Raw genomic sequence first — 21,033 nt, 5'->3', positions numbered from 1 at the left:
TCCCAGGAGATCAGCACCGTTGAAAATGCTAAGGCCAGATCATCATAGTCGAATAGATAATACATCTGCATGCTGATGACTGGTGTGAAAATCGCCTGAAGCACTTGACCTGTATGTGCATGATTTGCTTTTTGCACTGCACTGTTGCCACACGATCGACTGATTGGATAAGTGCATGATATTTGCAGTTGTACAGGTGTTCCTGAGTATACAGGCATTAGCCCATGTTTGACTGTTCGCTCAAATTAAAAGGGGTGTTATCCAAAGGTCAATAACACAGGAAAAAAAAAACACCAAGCACGGATATCAACGACAACAGAAATCTAATTTTAATAAAAATTGTGCTGTCAGTAGAAAGCGATGAATAGAAAACTCTAAATAAAGGGCCAAAACATTAATGTGCACATTTAAATCAGGATTTTTATTGTCAATTGTTGGCTTAAAATAAACCTGTACTATGAGAGTCAGTGGAGTGAACAGTTAGGGGTCGCAGACTATAAAATGTTTTTATCTCCCCTTGAAATGTTCGAAATGCTACATATAAAAAGGAGGCTGGTCCATAAGACTTCCTGATGTAACAAAACACATTTCAAACTGCATCGATTCCAACAAATACCCGTAAACACTGTGCACGAATTAATATTTAAATAGGATCTCAGGTGAATATTGTGTTCAGGTGAGGCCAGGAGTGGATACGTGTGCACTATATAATCTACATTTACAAAACGGTTATTGAAAATATTTATTTCCATGATTATTTATATTTAAAAAATATGACACAGGTCATTTAAGCCATGACAGCATGAGCAACAGGTAGCTTACACGTAGTGTCTGTTCACCTGAAAGTACTGGTTTTGATACAACAAATTAATCGTGGGGAACAAAATACAGTGCTGTTTTTGTAATACAACTTCTATGAAGAAGGTTACCGGTCAACCGGGTGCACTTTGAATGATCTTGAGGAACACAGCTATGATTTGTGTCGTAATGTAGTGAATGTAAACACATGTTTTACTAAACCACAGTAATGTGCCATGTGGTGGATGTGCTCACACAGAGAAGACAGAACACAGAAAACAGGACTCAAACACTACTGGACCTTACAGGAATCTGTAACTTTGGTGTATCGTTTCAGAGCAAGGAAGGAGACCATCACTGCCACGGTAAACAAATTCATATCTATCATTGTGAATAAAGTTTTCGACTTTATAAAAGCTGTCCATATTGCTTCGGTCCTTACTTTTCTCTTATCTCTGGTTACCAGCCGACCCTGAACCATGCAAAATCCACTGGTCTGACCTTGACCATCAATATCTTCTTATTCATCGTGAATCATATAGGTTATTGCAATCATGTGTGGATTTCTAGAGGTTTTAAAGTTTGGTCATCTGGTTATAGTCCAAAAACAAAGCATATTTTACTACTCAATCACAACTGCAATCGCTGTTGACCTCTTCACTGGAGTTCAGATGATTCGCCAGTTCTTGGATCACGGCGTCTCGGCCGATCTGATCGTTCCTGCGCTTCTCCGTGATCAGATCTTCCAGACTCTGGAACTCGAGGTCGTGGCTCCTCTTTTCCGACAGCTGTAATTTCATCCTGTACGGCTGCTTACCGATGCGCAGCTCTCCTCCCGTCTTAAACTCGCGCTTGCCGAAGCGGCACCACGCAGCGAAGCACTCGGAGTTCCTCCAGCACACGGCGCCGTCCTTCCCGCCGGCCTGGTCGAGCGCGTTCTTCACCACGACGTCCGGATGCAGCGCGCGGAATCGGTACAAGTCGTTCACGACGCGCCCGCGTCTGCCTCGACCCGCGTCGTACAGGTGGTCCGTTTTAATCTCGCCGCCTTGCAAGTGCACCACCTGGAAGTCGCCCGTGTACACCGCCCAGTGAGGATACTGGCCGGCCGCCACGAACTCCAACAGGTCGCCCGGTTTACACCTGTCCGCCAAGTTCTCGCACGACTGCAGCGGCGCCGCGTCCGCGCCCTTCCGCTCGTAAACGCACTCGTCCCGGTAGAACACCGCGCACTCCACTTCGCGCACGCCGCCCTCGCCGTTCTCCGCAGGGGGCTCCTCTTCCTCGTCCTCGTCGTCGTTAGAGAAAATGTACGAGACGCCGATCCGCGGGCCCTCGTCGTCCTCGTAGCCGTTCGGGTCCACGGTCGGAACTTCGTCGTAACTTAAGTGGGTAAATTTTTCCACCTGATTCCCCATCGCACTCTGGAAAAAAGAAACACTTTTCAACACTACCGAGACGAGATGTTCCTCAAGATCATGATGAGTAACACTTAAACCATCTCGCAGTATTCCACATGGTCTGAGTGTTTCGGCTTCAGATCATATTAAGATTCCTGAAAAGGTGTATTCCACCTGTTCACTTCCGGTTCTACCTCGAGTCCCACGAACAGGCGAGACGGCGTGGAAGTCAAACGCTGAAGTACTCCAGTGCTGGTTGTGTAGACGATCCGGAAATGTTCAAAAAGTAGAAAAAAAGTGTGTAAAAGTTTAGTCCGGATTTGTTTGCAGAACTTCCTGTGAGTGAACACGGAGTACACAGACGAGCTGCTGCTCTGCGTTGTGACGGTTTGGTGCGACCTCATCGGACTAAATATCCACTAACTCCACAGAGCTGCCATTTAAAGACACAGTGCACCACTCACCAGTCTTCACACTAACACACAACCTGCACTCATATTCCACACATGTTCTCTTACTCATTCAACAATGATAAGAGTGTAATGAATGGACATTCGTTCTTACTCAGATGAGAAATGGATTCCCTTTTGAGTCTGGTTCCTCTCAATGTTTTTTCATCATTCTATCTCAGCAGTGACGGGCCATGCATTTCACACATAGGCCTTCAGTGGTGTCCTTCCTGAATCGATCCACCTTTAAATACCACCATTATGACACCAAGGCTTTAAAATCCATCAATATTATACAGAAACTCAGTATAAGGGAGTGCTGCATCAGCGAGAATGAATGCCATTACTAAAGCAAGAAACCTGATTAACACAATTCAGTTAGTCTCCTTTCACTGCAGCCACAGCTTCACCACCAGCATGCACCATGTCCAGCAGAAGCATCAATATCAACTTCATAAAACGACCCTTTGTTTTTCCGCGAAGACAAATTTTGTGTTATTGTTATTGCCAAAAAATGTGTGGGAAAGAAAATGCAAAAATATAAATGGTTCATAAATAAAAAGCTAAACAACTGTTTCGAACTATTGTGACTGACCTTTTCCTCATGATGTCCAGTCCTTCTTGCAAATATCCTTGTAAATATATTTGCAACCAAATCAATTTGTTCTTATTTGTCATCTGTTGTGATATGAAAAAAAACCCAAACCTAGCTATTAATTCCACACAAATATATTTGAGATTGTGCAGTGTGCTACAGATAACCTTCAAATCAAAAGACATGAAAATGCCTATGTGACCGGATGCCTTCTTCTGGAGAGCTTTGAGTGGCCAAATCATAATCTGATTGGTTAAAGTAACAGCTTCAAGCTGTTTAAAGTTTATGCTAAAAAAAGTCTGCAGGTGCTGACCGTGATAGCTGAAATCTGAAATCTGATTGGATGGAAACTCCAACATAAACAGACACAGAAGCTGCAAGTTGCAGTGAACCTGAAAGAAAAACTATAAAATGAAGAGAATAGACTATTGGGAAATAATTAATAATTTACATATTCGTGGACAAAAATATATTAAAATGTAAGTCAGTGATTCTGATGAATTTATGTCAGCAGAGAAAGCCTCGACAGCCCGGCACTGCATCTCAGGGAGGTTTCCATTGCCATTGTTACCACTGGCTCGCTCATGAGGGAAAAACTCATAGGCACTAAACTTATAAATTAAAACTTTAAAACCCTTTTAACTCTGGACACTTTGTTAAAAATGTAATACAAATAAATTTGAATCATGAGTTTAATCATGATGTGGCTCATGCTTTTTCAGTCAGTAGTTGGTACATGTAACTTAGGTAAAAACTTATTATTATTCTTATTATTTAGTACAACCCCACAATGACGCCAACAGAGCTTTAGATTGTTTACTTTTGACTATTTCTGTGCTTAGTTATGCAAATTATCATGTGGGAATGTTCAGTGTGATGCTCACAGGCAGGTTGTTTGAGAACCGCAGACTAATATCCTTTGACCAGTTTCCCAACTGCGCATTATCAGACTGCTTACCTGACATGTAATTTGTACTTTGCAGCAATAAAAATGCCCCAAATGAACAACAACTGCCTGGTTGTAGAATTTGCAAACGAGCAAATTATTGTTTTATTCGCTGTGTACCAAGACTGTTAATAGTTTGGAAATACCTAGTATTATGGTTTTTGAAAGACACATGCATGTTTCTTGCAACAATCTAGGTCATATAATGGTATGAAGATTTACTTTTAACAAACAAATACATAAATGTACAAATGTTTCACTTTACATTCAATTTATTTCCACAATTTTTTTCCTTAGCATGAATGAAAGCTTAACACGTTTGGCATCCGGACAGTTTAATTCTCCAAACATGGAGCTGAAATACTTTGTAAAACTCTTCAAAGATGTTTTTCACTAGTTGGACATTTCTTTCGTTCATCCCAGAGCAGTTCAATAGGATTTAGGAAGATTTATAAAACTTCAGCCGAATGTTTGCTCTGTAAATAACGCTTAAAGAGCTTCGGGTCATTGTCTTGTTGTACGATGAAGTTGGTTCCAGTTAGCCCCAGTCCAGATGGAATTGCATGGTGTGGAAATATGGAATGGCAGCCATGATGGTTCAGTATTCCTTTCACCTGGAATAATCTACAACCATCCCTGCTCCAAAACATCCCTGTACCAAGCTTTTACCTCCATGTTTGACTGTAAGTGTGATCCAGTCTGATATCGTTTCTCTCTTGTTTTTCATCTTACATAAGTTCTTTTGTTAGGGCCAGAAATGTCTCGATTGGACTCAGATTGTCCACAGAACTTGTATTTATTCACTGCTTAATTCTTGTGTATTTTTGCCCTTCAACCTAGTTTGTTGCATAGAAACAAAGGGAGCATTCATGTGCCATAAAACCTATAAAAGTTACTGTACATATTACTTACTTTACACTTTGCTGTCTCTCGTCCCTTTAGTAAATTGCTAATGCTTGGTCTTATTCTTTGCACTGTGACAGCACTATAAAACCTCCCCTTTACTCACAATTCAGCAATTCTTACACAAAATCATTGACATTTATTTTCCATTTTCTATTTTATCTATTTATTTGCTTGACTTTTGTTGAATATTTCATGCTCCAGTGATTAGTGTATATTTGTTCCCAAACCTCAGCACGTGCATTGAATATACAAACATGTCCCCGATCGGCACAGGAGAAATAGACTCCGATAAAGACTTGATAAAGTGTAGAAAAGGTGCACTGATGTAATGGATTATTGTTATTGTATTATTTTCTATTTTATTTCAGCATGTGCATTGAAACGCAACCGGATGGACACAAAGCTCTCAGTCTATAATAAATTGTATGCACTGTAACTATCAACTGATACATGATTAAATAACTGGTAAGTTTGTTAGATCATAACTGCACAATGAAAGGTCATCTGTTTGGTTTTCTGCCAATGTTTTAACATGTTCGTGGCCTCTTCTGGTCACTGGTGATGCAAATCAGAGATAAATCAGTCATTTTGAATGTGCAAAGTAAAAGTGGACACTTTAATAGACAGGTATTGCTCTTTAAAATAACTTTTTTTGATCTTTTCAGAGATAAATGTAGACAGGTGTGTATATATACGCTGCTACGATCTCAGGTCATGTGTTGCACACATGTCATTGCACTCATCTGTCATTCTGTCACCTGCACTGAGCTCACCTGGAGGTATGTGCACCAGTTTTTAATCAAACCCCCTTAACAGTTGGCCAGAGAGTTCGCTTTGTTTACTCGCGCTGAAAGACCTGCACTAGGTGTTGCTGTGAGGCAGGTCTCTGTGTCTCATTATCATGCTGAGCACCCATCGCAATATTCCACCTCACAGAACCCCAGCGCCGAACTTTAATTTATATTTAAAGAGATTGTATTGGCTGATTATTTACATTTACGTTCTGTTCGTTGCACAGCGAGCTACATTTTCTAATCAATATTTTTTTAATCAGATTTGCCTCTCCTAGGCCTCTTCTAGCCGTTTACATCTACACCTACATAGGGGAGGTTGTTAAGTGACTATAGAGAGCTCTTTCAGTTTCGTATTATCCGCACTGGTGTGAGTCGAGAGCACAAAAACAGTCCTGCATTCATGCGTGTACTGAAGTCTCAAGTTTGACACATAAATGATAAATGACTGACACCATCTACACCCTGTGAGTTTTATAGTAGAGTCTTAAGCTCCAGCAATGTGTTAAAAAAGATCCTCACACTCTGTACCATTGTCCTGATGAGTAAACTGGGGGGGATTTGAAACCACCTGACATTTCACTAATGTAAATTTGTGACATTTGATACTGACAGCTTTCAAAATGAGTCACAGAAAAAAATATGGCCTCATGCAGAGTTAACCACCAGCACATGCGAGGGAAAAAATGAAAGAAAATGTGACAGAGTGGTTTTTGGTTTACTTGCTTTCACTTTGGCTGCATTAAAAGAATTTTAAGCAGCTAAAAGTAAGCCCCTTAATTCCCCCCTTTACTGGTGAACGGTCCTAAAGTCTACTGCTCTTCATCAAAGATGGATTATTGCTGGAAGCACTTGGTGGGTATCTCTTTAGGGAAGCGTCTCTACGTAAAGCCCACCAGTGGTGCACCTGGAAAAGAGGCAAACATGAGTATCAGCTGGCCTGAAGCTTCCCAGCATTGTCTGTAACTCACCCACCCCTTTTTAATGGTATTGTGTTGTATTTCAAGTAAGTAATTACTAGCCATTGTAATAAGATCACCTGTACAGGGATTCATCAGACCAGGTAATACATTTCCAATGTTTAGCTCTCTCCTCAGTGAGAGTTTATGGGAGAGGTCAGAAGAGAATTACTAGATTGGTTTAAGGTAAAAGAAAGTCTATGGTCACTTAATTAATGCAAAATTAAGAAGAGCATCTCCGAACCCAACAGTATACATTGAACACAGGTTCAACGAAACTTGACCAGACCAATCTATTTGTACCTTCTACACAGTTCGTACCCACAAATGTGGCTTTCACTTTATGTTTAATGTTTTTTTTTTTCCCTTACAATATTCTTTGTAATCGCTGGAGACTATTATGCAAATCACATGAGATCCGTAGTTTCCTGAAATATTCAAACCAGCCCATCTGGTACAAACAACCATGCCCACATTCTGAGGTCTGATGTGAACGTTAACTGTTCTTGATCAGTTTTTGCACGGTTTTATGTGCAGGATTGGCTGTGAGGATAATTACATAAAACAAGTCAGGGTTCAATTGGTCACAAGCACAAGTAGTTAAGCACAAGGTTCTTGGAATGATAGTAATATTTTAATTGCAGCTGATAAATTATACAGCATTTTAAATATCTACTGGTTTTACATCCTACAGTCTTATCTGAAATGTCATTAGGAAAGTTTCTTATCAGAAATAATTTTACATAGAAGCTTTTAAAGTATCCAACAGTTTTAACTATTTAAAGAGTAATATGATAGAGCATAGAGCAAGGGGTTGTATGTATTATTGAAGAGATATATGAGTAATATGAACGAAGCGAAGGTTTTTATTTTATATTATTCCATCCTATACTGACCTCTAGAGGAGCAGACTTCCAGATTCTATTGTACCACAAAGAAATCTTGAATTTCTTTCTTTAGATTCACTATTAACAAATGTAACTGAAAGCTAAAATCGCAAAACATTATCCTCAAGTTTATTTTCATCATTTTCAACTGACATTTCTTCCATCACGCTTCAGTAGTTGGGTCTTAATACAAGCAACCTTGCAAGACGTCACCAATAGTGAGGTAATGGAACATTCTGTACAGGTCATATTATAAAAAAGAAACTGTTTGAACCAAAATATAAAGTGTGCCCTGATGTGTTGCATTTCACATTGTAGACTGGATGACAATTGAGATTTGTATATGTATATGAGATTTGTATAATATATAATATTCTGACGGTTAAATATATAGTGAGGTTATGCATGAGATTCTACTTTGTTCTTTTCAATGTGTGTAATTTACTCGTGTTGTTTCCTGTAGTCCCATTCCATACTATTAATCCAAGTTGTTTCTGGTTTGTGTTATCTACAGTGTCACTGGTTGGTTCATTGGACATTGGACTTCTTTGAGTGTTTAAAGGCTCTGGCATGGAGAAGCTGGAGTTGGATCTATGATGATCGCAAATGTTGAGCTATTTCATGAGTTGCTCAGTAGCTCCTGGTTCTATAACCTCAAATGAGTAACCTACTACTACTATAACCTCAAATAAGACTGTAGAAAGAACATTACTCATAATCACACACTCCGGTACTCATGTTAGTTCTCACTCTCCAGTGTTCTGTATTGTTTAAAGACTATAATCACACTCTTGATATCACCTGAATGACGATGGGTTCTCCTTTTGAGTCTGGTGAATTTTTCTTTTTGCCACAGTTGCCATGGCTGCTCATCAGGGATAAATACACACCATTCACCTTAACTGTTAAATTCTGTAATGCTGCTTTGCGACAATGTCCGTTGTGTAAAGCGCAATAGAAATAAACTTGACTTGACTGGTTGTGACACTGGTTGGTTTGAATAGTGTTGTCTTTTTTGCTCCTTTGTAAAAAAGGTGTGTTACATTATAGTGCCATTCTAGTGTTTTTGGAGTATATCTATACAGCATTTGAGGCCTTGATGAAGATGCTGATTCGTGGCCTATTTGTAATAATTTGTGTCAGAGGTCATTTCCACTTGAGTCAACACAGGATGATTCCGTTCAAAGGGGATATTGGAAGAAAGATCACAAATGAGTGCATAAAAGGCACCGAAAGATAAAAGTGGAATGATCCTGTGCGCCAGTACTAATTGAACACTTTACAAAATACATCAGAAGATGGTGCTACTTAATCCATGTACACCTGGATGTAAGTAGGGCTCCTAATTAGTGTTTCTTTCAGCTTAGCTTTACACCATAATTTGGTTTAAAAAAGAAATCATAAGAAGATACTGTGCACAACGAATAGATGACATATAATAATGTATTTATTTTTGTAATACAAAAAATACTGTGTGTTTAAGCCCCTGTCATGGATTAAAGAAATGAAAGTAGCATTCAGCACTTCTTCATGTCGGATAGAGTAAAATGCCTGAGAGCGTGTGATAGGTTGCATCTGCATTAGCCATGAATCAGTTAAGCAGCATTTATACTGTTTTCTGAAGAATTTTTACTGTTTTTGTTTGTCTCAGCTTTTGCATGAGAAATATTCCTCATGTACAGACGTTACCCACTCTAAAATCTGCCTTTCCCTCTCCCAGACAGTGATAGACACTCTGATCAGCCATAATGTTAAAACCACCTGCCTAATTTTTTGTAGACCTGAATTGTTCTGTAAAAAAACGCTCCGTTAAGCCAAGAAATGGACTCTAACAGTGTGCTGTGGAATCTGGCACAGATTACCACCAGATACTTTAAGTCATGTTGTGCCTTAATGGACTGCACTTGTCCTACTGAATTGGATTGAGGTCTGGTGAATTTGGAGATTAAATCAACAATGGGTTTCCTAGAAGAACACTGCTCAGAACATTACAGTGCTTCCACATTCTTCCATTATTCGATCCGGGTTCGAAGATCTAAGATGCACAAACTTGCAGTCATCTACATGATCTAAAACAAAACATGATTTATCAGACCAGCTCTTCCATTGCTCCATGGTCCATTTCTCATATATATAACCAAGGCTCATTGATGCACGTGGGGAGCGAAGGCTGGCGCGTGTGGCCTGATCCAACAGATGAGCTCCTGTAGCTTAAATTGCTGAAGAAGTTGATAGATAGAGAAAGAGAGAAAGAGAGAGAGAGAGAGAGAGAGAGAGAGAGAGAGAGAGAGAGAGAAAGAGAGAGAATTTTGGTCCATGAACAAAAGAATATACACGGGAAAAAAAGAGACAAAAATCTGCTTAACTGGACTCAGCAATTTCCTTGAATTTGTGAAATTTGCACTAAAGGGTAACACCTTTATTCTCCACATTCTTCATTTTGACATGCAACGACAAACTGACTGATGTTTCCTATTTTCACATATACACATGATCCTTATGCCTTTTTTTTCATGTAATATTATAAGCTTTGTTCTTTTCAATTTGAAGCTGAGCTTCACCAAAAAGGACCACTCATGTTACTGCATTGTTGTAGCTGGGTTGAATTCTGTATGTTAGAAATGGGAATAGCATATATCTCTGTACATCTTGCAGGCTTTCATGACTGAACAGTAACAAAGCTTTGACTATGCAGTATAACTGGCAAGGAAAAGTCTCTAATAATTCCTTTGTTAAAGATACGGATAAAATCGGTTACATTGATTTGCCACTGCAGGAAGGTGTGAGCCAGGGTGTAAATATTGTGCTTTGACATTTTTTTTTTTTTTGCACAATGAATTCTGTAAGAAGAGGTGCATTATGTTTGTGTGTGTGTGTGTGTGTGTGTGTGTGTGTGTGTGTGTGTGTGTGTTTTAACAATTGCCATATACTGTTTGATTGCACTTGGCTTAGAATAAATTAATTCAATAACAAATGCCCTTTAGATGGACTGGTGTGTATGTGTGTGTGTGTGTGTGTGTGTGTGTGTGTGTGTGTGTGTGTGTGTGTGTGTGTCAGCCTGTCCAGAATATTATCAAGAAACTCGGGATCAGTGTGCCCTTTCAGCATTGTGTAGTAGTGTGAGAAGACTTTTTAAATAAATGTAAGTACGGATCCATACGAGGTTGCTGTCATTGAAGCAGTTAATTGTATAAGACAGATTGTGATGTTTAAATATCTTGGTCTGGGTAAATCAACAACCTTTTACACACTCATACACACACAATTTTTTGTACCCAATTCATTTATTATCAGGACTTAACCACAGAAACCATTCTGATGTTTATGGATGGTTTAAACATATATCCCTGTTACATGGACAGTGTATCAGTGTCACATTCATTTCCTGTTTTCAAAAAAGACATGATGAGAACAAGCGGTCACATTCAGCTACTTGAAACTACTTTGTTGAACACGGACTTGGAAATGCCTAGACACTGTCTCCTTGCAAAAAAAAAATGGTCCTGTTTTCTATACCTACATCAGAGATTCTAATGCAGCTAATTTACATTGGCTTAAAGTGACATGGGAAAAGGATCTTGGGGATGCAATCAAAAAGTTTAACTGGTTGCCAAAATGGCATACTACTGTTGTTGAAATTCAATCCTAATTGATTCATTATAAGATTATTAGCGGTGAAAGTCAGTAGGAGTAAGACAGAGTACATGTGTGTGAATGAGAGGGAGGGCAGTGACATGGAAATTGTCTAGATACAAGATTAATGTAGATTGAGAGCAGTACAGACAATAGTCCAGCACTGGTTAAAGTGGTAAACCTCCTGCTGGCTCAGTTTCTTTGCTGGTATTACTAGATCTCTGAATGGGACAAGGTGGAGAAATTGTGGGAGAAAATCAAACCAGAGAGTGCAGCAAATACCTAGTTTGAGGATGTATAGTCATGTTGCACTATTGGAAGTCAGTCTCATCGTATGATGAACAGATACAGCTCATGTTGAGTATTGCTAGTTCTAAATGTGTTATAAACAGAGCTTCAGGATGCCATGATCGTTATATAAAATATAAAAACGTTAAAAATATAAAAAGAGAGATGAGATACTCTGGTTCCTCTCAAGGTTTCTTCCTTATATCATCTAAGGGAGTTTTTCCTTGCCACGGTTGATACTGGCTCGCACATCAGGGATAAACAATTATAAGGAACAAACTTATAAGCAACAAACTTACACTTTTATACATTCTTATAATGGCTTTGTCTTTGTGTGTGTGAAAAACTTCACTGGTGACAGATGTCCTTGTTGAGAAAAAGTCAGTGGGGGATGTATAGTGTTTTAACTATATTGACATTGCTTTATATACTGTAATGTAAAGTTCTGCTTTGTAATGGTGATGAAAATATATTCTGTGATATTATTATTATTATTATTATTATTATTATTATTATTATTATTATTATTATTATATACTTTTTAATTTTTTTATACTCACTAAAACAAGTGACCTATCATTTTTATGCACTAGATGGCGCTGCTGAGCCTTTTCTCACTCAGAATTTGAAACATTTCCCATTCCAACTTATCAACTTGAGAAATGTTCATGGTGGCAAAGGTTTCCTCGTGTAAACACAAAAGCCAGACTGGTATGTGGGTTTGTGTGTTGTGTATGTATTTGTGTGTGTGTGTGTGTGTGTGTGTGTGTGTGTGTGTGTGTGTGTGTGTGTGTGTGTGTGTGTGTGTGTGTGTGTGTGTGTGTGTTATTTAAGATAAGGTTTAAGTTTATTCGTTTAATCATTTGTGTAGGAAGCAAGGAAAAGCATTAAAAACCATGAGACCACACTGTTACTACATCAAAACAACCTGCATCAAGATAGTTATTCATGCAGGTGTTAATAATGGAAGTGGTTTATAAGAGAGAGATAGACAAAAAAAAGGTAATATTGATGAGGTGTGTAAATGAATGAAGGTGATATCCAAGGTTCTACTACCAGGGTATTATTGAACACATTGGCAAGTTAAGGGTGGAGTTATAGTCCAGATCCACACAGAAATCAACATGATATTGTAGTGTAATAACCACTAATAACTACAACATTCTACCCTGAATTCACACTGCACACTGTGTCACACCAGTTGCTTTATGTTTATCAAATGCACAGAGCATAGATTTTAGCCTGCATTATATAATAAAAGTGGGTCATTCAAAGTATTGTTTTATTTCAAGTACTGGTTTTCTAAGCTATAAAAGATATGTATACATGGGACTAATTTGTTATGTAACATAGGCCTTTCAAACTATTTAATACTTTATATCAGGGGTCACCGACCTTTTTGAAACTGAGAGCTACTTCTTGGGTACCGATTATGAAGGTGTGAAGGGCTACCAGTTTAATACACACTTCTAAAATAACAAATTTGCTCAATTTACCTTTTATTATAATGTTATTATACAATAATTCTACAATTTTACAATAATAAATTATATTCATCTATGTGAAGACACTGATCATGTTATTGATTTTTCACAATAATTATCAACAATGATTTAACCAGGTGGGAAACAGATAAATATCAATATACAAAACTTTATTTCTATAAATGTCTGCAAGTATTTACATTTTCAAATGATCACTTCTACAACATTTTCACTAGCCACTAACAATTTTTGACAAATCATGCACTACCTGGCATCATGCTTATACAGATAATTAATAACGTAACACACAAAAGTCAACTTGGAGACCAGCTCGCTCTAATCTAATATGAAACATTTGTTAAAGTTATATATATATATATATATATATATATATATATTGTCATTTTCAAATTCACACCAATGCAAGTGTTATTTAAAAAAGAATAGTAACAAAAATTTTGATGCAGCTCACTGGTAAGGCACCATGTTGGTGACCCCTGCTTTATATAGATTGCAACTGCATGTTGTTCAAGAGAAACGTCATTAATTCCATATTAAGCTTCATCCCCTTCCCTATCTAAACATTTTTCCGCTTTTTTGTTGTAAAAGTTAAAAAAGAACAGTATTCTTTTTTTCAGCTACATAATACCCTTGTAGCTGTTCTCCATGTTATGAACACTATTCCATTGCTGTTTATAATCTCAGCTAAATACTTAAAGAAGAGCCAAATATCAACATTCCTTCCTGCTTCAATGATAAATCTCTCCTGCATACCATAGACCTGCATTTCCGAAAAACTGAAGATAATCCTTTGCACGTTCCAAGACATATACACAATATGCCAGATTAAACATCCTAAAACTGAGTATTCCTTCATCTCTCTCTATAACTGTATAAAGTAATAAACATAATTCCATTATCAGTCGTTGCCCAGAATAAATTTCATTGCAATTTGGATCCTCTCGATGTTTCTTCATGTTATCTCAAGGACTTTTTCCTCTGTTGCCTCATTTGCACTAAAAGGAATCTAGATATTTATCTGCATGTTTATTATTAGCAGGAAATGTTTACTAAGGTTACATGTTGACCCCTCTGGTTACACACCTGGTAACTCCTTGCACAGTCTGTAGTGGGCAACAGGTCTCAGGGCCGTGATCTTATATAAAAATGCATAGTACACAGGCTGGAAAGTGAAATATGATATCCTGGTGCATGTTTATTCACAGTGTCAAAACACTCTACAGATATTAAGCAAGTGCTGTGTGTATATCACATGATGTGCTGTTCCATTGGACACCCAACACCTTGCTCAGAATTTTAAAATACTTTCCCAATATGTATTTTGGTCCAAATGTGTGAAGTGGTAAATTTCAGCACCATCAAACTGCAATTGCTGAACCCTTGAGCAAGGCCTTTAACCCTCAACTGATCGCTTATATAAAGTGAGATAATTGTAGACCTCTCTGAATTAAGGGCATTTGCCAGATGCAGTAAATATAAATGTAAATGTTTTGGCCTGCCACAAAATCTCCAACGATGCACATTATTCATACTGGACATCTCCGCACAAAAGTAGGGATTAAACAAACAGCATCTATAGCCATGGTTGTCTTTTAAGATTGGATCAGATATACATTTCACTCTAATGTTTCCTGGTTTCTAGAAGTGGTAATGGGGAAGTAATACTCAGTGGTTAAAGGTTCAGGGTTACTGATAAGAAGGTTTGGGTTTCAAGCCCCAGTATTGCCCAGCTGCCACTCTTGGGCCCTTTAGCAAGGCCCTCAACCCTCTGTGCTCCAGGGGTGCTGTATCATGGCTGACTCTGTGCTCTGACCCCAGCTTCCTAACATCGCTGGGATATGCAAAGGAAGATTTTCAATGTGCTGTAAAGTACACAGTATGCTGTATTTTTTTATTTGAAATGTCCTCGACTTTGTTTCCATTGACCCGACATCAGATTTATGGGCTATGTACATAGTGTCTCAACAATCCGACCTCTTCTCATAATCTCACCTTGTTTTCTTCTAATTCGGCTGCTGTAACACACTGAACCCCACGTAGGAACAGAAGGAGGGGATATTCCGTGTACAGAAACTTTAGTGCTCTATGTAAACAGGGAAGAAGTTTGTACATTGGAAAATAAAAGAGGGGGAAAAGGGGGGCGTCACATGCTGGTGTTGGTAAGAGAAGCTGAAGCTCTTACTGAGGCAGAAACATTTTCTATTTTTAGGGTGAATGGAATGTACACAGAGCCTCATGGAGGGAAAGCTTGACAACAAACAACAGAGCATGATCCGTCCTATAAACCTCCATCCGCTACTGTTTCATTAAGAGACCCCAGAAAACTCAAGTGATAGATTTGGCTACTCCTGGATAAGCTTTAGTTATACTAAAGCAGAATCGAAAAAAACCCACAGGATGTGTTACACACTTGCTAAAACCAGGTAAGATGACTGATTGACTAACTGACAATTTAGATCTCAGTAGGCATCTGTAGATACAGCTATTGGATTAATTGTCTACGGCAACATCTGTAATGTTACATTTCTATTGCTATTTGCATTCACTGTTCTGAATTGGGGATTAACATAGTGTAAGAAACTAACATGCTTTGTTCAATGAATATTATATTAGTAATATTTTTAGTTCTTTCATGCAAAGTATAAATAAAAGGTGGACTGTCCTTTTGCAAGAACATTGATACCATTTGGAAATATTGTAAAAACATTGTTGACAAATGATAAATATTCTCAATATCTCCTTGTACATGGACTTGGTTAATTAGTCTTGCATAATAATGCAAGCATTTAAATTTAAAGTATAATGGCAAAAGCTGTGTAGCTGTTCCATTTCCTCTCCTCACGTCCAGTTTGTGCGAGCTTTTGTGCGAGTACCCCCAATGTTTATGTCCCTGTATTCTTTGTTTTTTTTTCTCCCTTTAAAACTAATAAGTGAATTGAATAAGATCAATTAAAGTGTGAATGAGTGTGATCGAATGTGCCTGGTGCCTTGCAATGGACAGATGTGCCATCCAGGATATTTGCTACACACAGTATTCTTAGCATATTCACCCAATCCACTATGACCCTGACTGGGTTGAAACGGTTATTAACAGACAATAACATTGGAGTTTAATTCATTTTCTTATAAATATTATTCAATAATCACTACTTACAGGACAACACCTGACTGATACCACATACTATGTATCATAAATTCATGAACTATTCCCTCAAAGATATAAATTACATCATTGGAAAATATAATAAATCTTAATCCAAAAAATAATAATACTTTGGTGCAGTGTAATGTGGTGGATGTTTAATTTGCCATCTCTTTTTACCGACAGCTTAGATGATGCATTAACGGAGGTCCTACACTATAAGGACAAAGAGCTGTTGTCCAGCCTCCTTATGCAGCTGAACATCTTGAGAAAGGAGCATATCCTCACAGATGTTGTCCTTGTTTGTGATGGCAATGAGATCCCCTGCCACCGTAATGTCCTGGTGTCCAGCAGTCCCTACTTTCATGCTATGTTCTGCAGCAACTTTCGTGAAAGACAGCAAGCCCGGGTGGATATTCAGGGAGTTCCCTATAATGTCCTGGACACCATTGTGGACTATGTTTACACAGGAGCCATTAGTATTAAAATGGAATCAGTCGTCCCTCTGATACAAGCTGCAGCAATGCTACATTATGAGCGATTATTTGAAGCCTGCTCTTCCTTCTTGCAGGCCCAGCTCAGGCCAAATAATTGTCTGAGCATGATCCGTCTTTCAGAGATTCTGCACTGCACCAGTTTGCAGCATAAAGCTCGAGAAATGGCTGTGACAAGCTTCTCTGATGTCGTGGCGAGTGAGGATTTTTGTGATCTTTCCCTAAAAGAGTTGGTGGCATACTTAGAAGATGACCAACTGTGTGCTGAAGAGGAGAGGGTGTTTGAAATTCTCCTCGCTTGGATCCATCATGACCCTTTTGCTCGTCAAGGGGCTATCCATGACCTTTTCCAAAAGGTGAGGCTACGGCATATCCATCCCTCCTACCTCTTCCAGTTCATTGCCAGTGACCCATTAGTGCAGTCCTCCTCCCTTTGTACTGAGATCATTGAATCAGTCAGACATCTCCTCTTTTCTGTTGGGTCCCATTGTCCAGGTGAACTGCAACCACTTTGGACTGCTCCGCGGCGACGTGCTTGTAAAGAAGCCCTAGTGGTTGTTGGTGGTCGTAAAAACAACGAGTGCACATCTCGTGATGCATTGCTGTTTGATGAGCAGACAGAGTGCTGGCAATGGCTGGCTAAGTTACCCGTAAGACTGTACCGTGCCTCCTACGTCTGCATGCATAGTATCCTCTATGTTCTGGGAGGTCTCACCATGACTGCGGGAGGAGCTGGTGTACCTACTGCCACAGTTTACACGCTCTCCATAAAAATGAATCAGTGGAGGGTTGCAGAGCCCATGCTGGTGCCAAGATTTGGCCACCAGAGCATCTCCTATCTGCAGTTCATCTTTGTTTTAGGTGGCATTACAAGTGACAGACAGATCTCCAATGGGCTGGAGAGATACAATACCATGTTCAACTTATGGGAGTCCATGGCTCCAATGCCAGAAGCAGTTCAGCACCCTGCTGTAGCAGCATACGACCAGAGAATCTATGTATTTGGTGGGGAAGATGCTATGCAGAATCCAGTTAGAATGATTCAGGTAAGGTTACTAAAGATCTGCCATACAAGTTGAAATGTACACATTGTAGATCATTTGAAAACTGGTTTGGCACTACATTTTATGTTCACATAGGTGTACCACATTGGAAGAAATCATTGGTGTAAAATGGAAAACAGAATGGTGAAGAATGTTTGTGCTCCTGCTTCAGTTATTGATGGGAAAATCTACATTATCGGAGGTATGCTGAGTAATTGAATTAAGAATGATAGATTTGCTCATTTGCTTCGAGTTGCTCAATCTAAAAACGTTTTCCTTCCACAGGCTATATGAGACGAATGGTGGCATACGACATCAAAGCGAACAGATTTATTAAATGTAAGAATATGAAAGAGAGAAGGATGCATCACTCAGCGACAGCCATCAACAATAAGCTCTATGTCACTGGGGGCCGATACATTAACAGCCATGATGATGTCCAGGATTCAGACAGCTTTGACTGCTATGACCCAGAGACAGATGCATGGACATCAAAAGGCACTTTGCCTTTTAAACTATTCGACCATGGCTCAGTTCCAATGGTGTGTCTCTCACACAAGCCCTTTCCCACATTAATATGATTATAATGCTGCTCAGTATTTAGCTCAGTGTACAGATATTGTTGGTCATTGAAAGCTTTGTCTATAAATAAACCGCTTTCAATGACTAAGACACATACAGGAATCTGCATGGTCTATTTTTTTTTATTATTTACAGGATCATCTATGGTGAATAAAACAGTTGTTCTAGTTATGTAGAACTCGATTGTATGATATTGTAAATCTGCAATAAAAGAGCAGCATTATTTAATTATTTAATTAACTCATTGTAACATGGGGCAGTAATTGCTCTTCAGAAAGATTGTTCACGACTACATAATCACCGAGCAAGACAACTCGGCAACTTGTTTTTCCATTTCTGTACACAAGTTGATTAGTTTAGCTAGCCATCCTTTAATGGCTATCACTTTGCAGTGAACGCTTTCATACATCACATACCTTTATACGAAAACATTCCTACAGTCTCCATTGTTTCCATACTGCGTGATTTAAGTTTTATTTTTTAGTTCTGAAACCTTGCTGAAATATGATATGCTTTTCTGTTATTATGTTATTTTTCACATTTCATAGACATTTCAGGGTAATATTTTTGGTTTACTATTTTAAAATGTAACAAAGCACACCTTATCATTACAATGTTTGAAATAAAATATGTCTTGATTTATTTTGGAAATCTTATGAGTTTCTGTATCTTATTTCCATTTATAAAAAACTGTTCATAAGCAAGAGACTGTCAAAAGTCTGGTAACAGCTAGTCTTTTATGGTTTTTGAGACTCTTACTGTTACCATGCAACAAACTAGGTAAAAGGCAAAAACACACAAGAATTGAACAATGAATGATTGGAAGCCGTTATGTGGACAGATGAGTCCACATTTGATATTTACATTTTACAACAAGCGATTTATCATCAGTTATCTTTCAAAATAGTAAAAGCTAGTACAGGAATGGAGCAAGGATAAGAGGCAGTTAGATGCTCACGAAAAGGATAAGTTTTCAGAAGAACTTATGTAAGATGGAGAACAGGAGAGAAGATGTATATATACACACACAATGTTTTCTGGGTGAAAGGAAAACTGAACCAACATGGGTACCATTCCATACTTCAACACCATGCACTTCCATCTAGACTGTGGTTAACTGGAACCGACTTCACCATGCAAGAACACAATGACCCAAAGCATACATCCAAGGAAAAACGAAGACATCTGTCCAGATGTCAAGAGTGTGTAAAGCTGTTATTAATGCCAAGGGAGGATTTTTCTGGAACATCTGTTCATATATTTTGTTTGGTCATAGTAAAATCATTGAAATCCTTAAGCATGTTGCTCCACTATAGAAATGCAAAGGAATATTAACATGCCCAGACATGAAGCAGTAATTCACCGAGGTCACTGAACTTGTATTAGTCTCTTGTACTGTTGCATGGAAAGTTTCCAAAATAGATTTGTCAGTGTACACAGATCTTAATGCTGAAACATGGATATATATATATATATATATATATATATATATATATATATATATATATATATATATAGTACAATTGGAATATTATACACTGGTAACAGGTGGTACTATCGGCAAATATTACATACATACATATACATGAATTTTACAGATAATCCCACTATTTACACCGCTCAGGCATTCGTTATTGTCAGTCTGCTTTCTAATTTCATCAGAATTACATTTCTGTTTACACTACAGAGATCCAGAGTATATTTCCATGATTCTCATATGAACTGTGCTAAAGGTTTTTCTAGTAAACAGATCTGGAGGATGAGCAGTCAGGGTTTGGGGACTATAGGTGTGTCCATGCTATTTTGGGAAACAAACAAGGGAGAACATTATACCGCAGAAATCATGTGGCTGAACTTTGTTGCAGGTGTGATGTCCAGCAAACTGGAGAAATGATGAAAGAGATGAACAGGTGTGTGTGTGTGTGTGTGTGTGTGTGTGTGTGTGTGTGTGTGTGTGTGTGTGAGAGAGAGAGAGAGAGAGAGAGAGAGATGGCTCTCATGTGTTTATCCTATGTTTATCCTGTCTATGAGAGTGCTCACAGACACACAATCTACCCTTTAGCAACAATAAAACTTTCAGAATAAGTACCATAAATGTTTCTGATACAATGCTTGATGTTTATTTCATATTTAAAAAATACAAAATCAGTTCAATCAAATAAATTGTGTTCTTTTTGAAGGTAAACATGAACGAACATGATACCCAAATGATATTTTATTTGATTCATCAAGCATGACATGTTTGAGGAATGCATGACACAAGTGTCTAGGAAACCCCCTTGTTAGGATTTGATCATGGGAGCCAAATAATTGAGCACAGAGCTTGGGAAAAGTTATTTTAGACAAAGGACAAATATCACATGTTGAACAGATCTTTTCAATTTGCGAGCGTGCTGAGTGAAGTTCGCTGGTCCTACAGGTGGAACATCAAACACTAAACAATAATAAAAAATTTTACCATTTAGAAATAATCTACATGAGGTATGTAATTGTGTTTTATTGCTCAGCATCTGTAGGGATGGATCACATCTCTGTGTGTAACTGATGACATATCTATGACCACACAGTTCATGTCACACGCTTCAATGACACATTTTTTCATGTCATGTGTTCAT

The 21,033-nt window shown here is 38.3% G+C and overlaps 2 protein-coding genes across 5 annotated transcripts; one reads left to right on the top strand and one right to left on the bottom strand.

The window, feature by feature from the left end:
* Positions 1–400: 400 nt before the first annotated feature.
* Positions 401–2,931, bottom strand: lratd2b (LRAT domain containing 2b). Of its 2 annotated transcripts, none has more exons than XM_046848561.1 (2): positions 2,393–2,931; positions 401–2,222 (listed from the first exon to the last, which is right to left on the bottom strand). In XM_046848561.1, the coding sequence occupies exons 1-2, from the start codon at positions 2,600–2,602 to the stop codon at positions 1,425–1,427; spliced, it is 1,008 nt and encodes a 335-aa protein (XP_046704517.1). In that variant the 5' UTR covers positions 2,603–2,931; the 3' UTR covers positions 401–1,424. The 2 variants fall into 2 exon arrangements, with proteins under 2 accessions (XP_046704517.1, XP_046704518.1); XM_046848562.1 differs by having other exon boundaries at positions 2,373–2,533.
* Positions 2,932–12,314: 9,383 nt separating this feature from the next.
* On the top strand, positions 12,315–19,009 carry klhl38b (kelch-like family member 38b). Of its 3 annotated transcripts, none has more exons than XM_046847729.1 (4): positions 12,315–12,363; positions 16,486–17,839; positions 17,933–18,038; positions 18,122–19,009. In XM_046847729.1, the coding sequence occupies exons 2-4, from the start codon at positions 16,550–16,552 to the stop codon at positions 18,415–18,417; spliced, it is 1,692 nt and encodes a 563-aa protein (XP_046703685.1). In that variant the 5' UTR covers positions 12,315–12,363; positions 16,486–16,549; the 3' UTR covers positions 18,418–19,009. The 3 variants fall into 3 exon arrangements, with proteins under 3 accessions (XP_046703685.1, XP_046703686.1, XP_046703684.1); XM_046847730.1 differs by lacking the exon at positions 12,315–12,363 and adding an exon at positions 15,345–15,580 and having other exon boundaries at positions 16,491–17,839; XM_046847728.1 differs by lacking the exon at positions 12,315–12,363 and adding an exon at positions 15,345–15,580.
* Positions 19,010–21,033: the final 2,024 nt, after the last annotated feature.

Source organism: Silurus meridionalis, chromosome 4, assembly GCF_014805685.1.
Source record: "Silurus meridionalis isolate SWU-2019-XX chromosome 4, ASM1480568v1, whole genome shotgun sequence".
Taxonomy (NCBI): Eukaryota; Metazoa; Chordata; class Actinopteri; order Siluriformes; family Siluridae; genus Silurus; species Silurus meridionalis.
The sequence above is the reverse complement of the archived record's forward strand: the minus strand, read 5'-3'. Positions and strand labels throughout refer to the sequence as shown.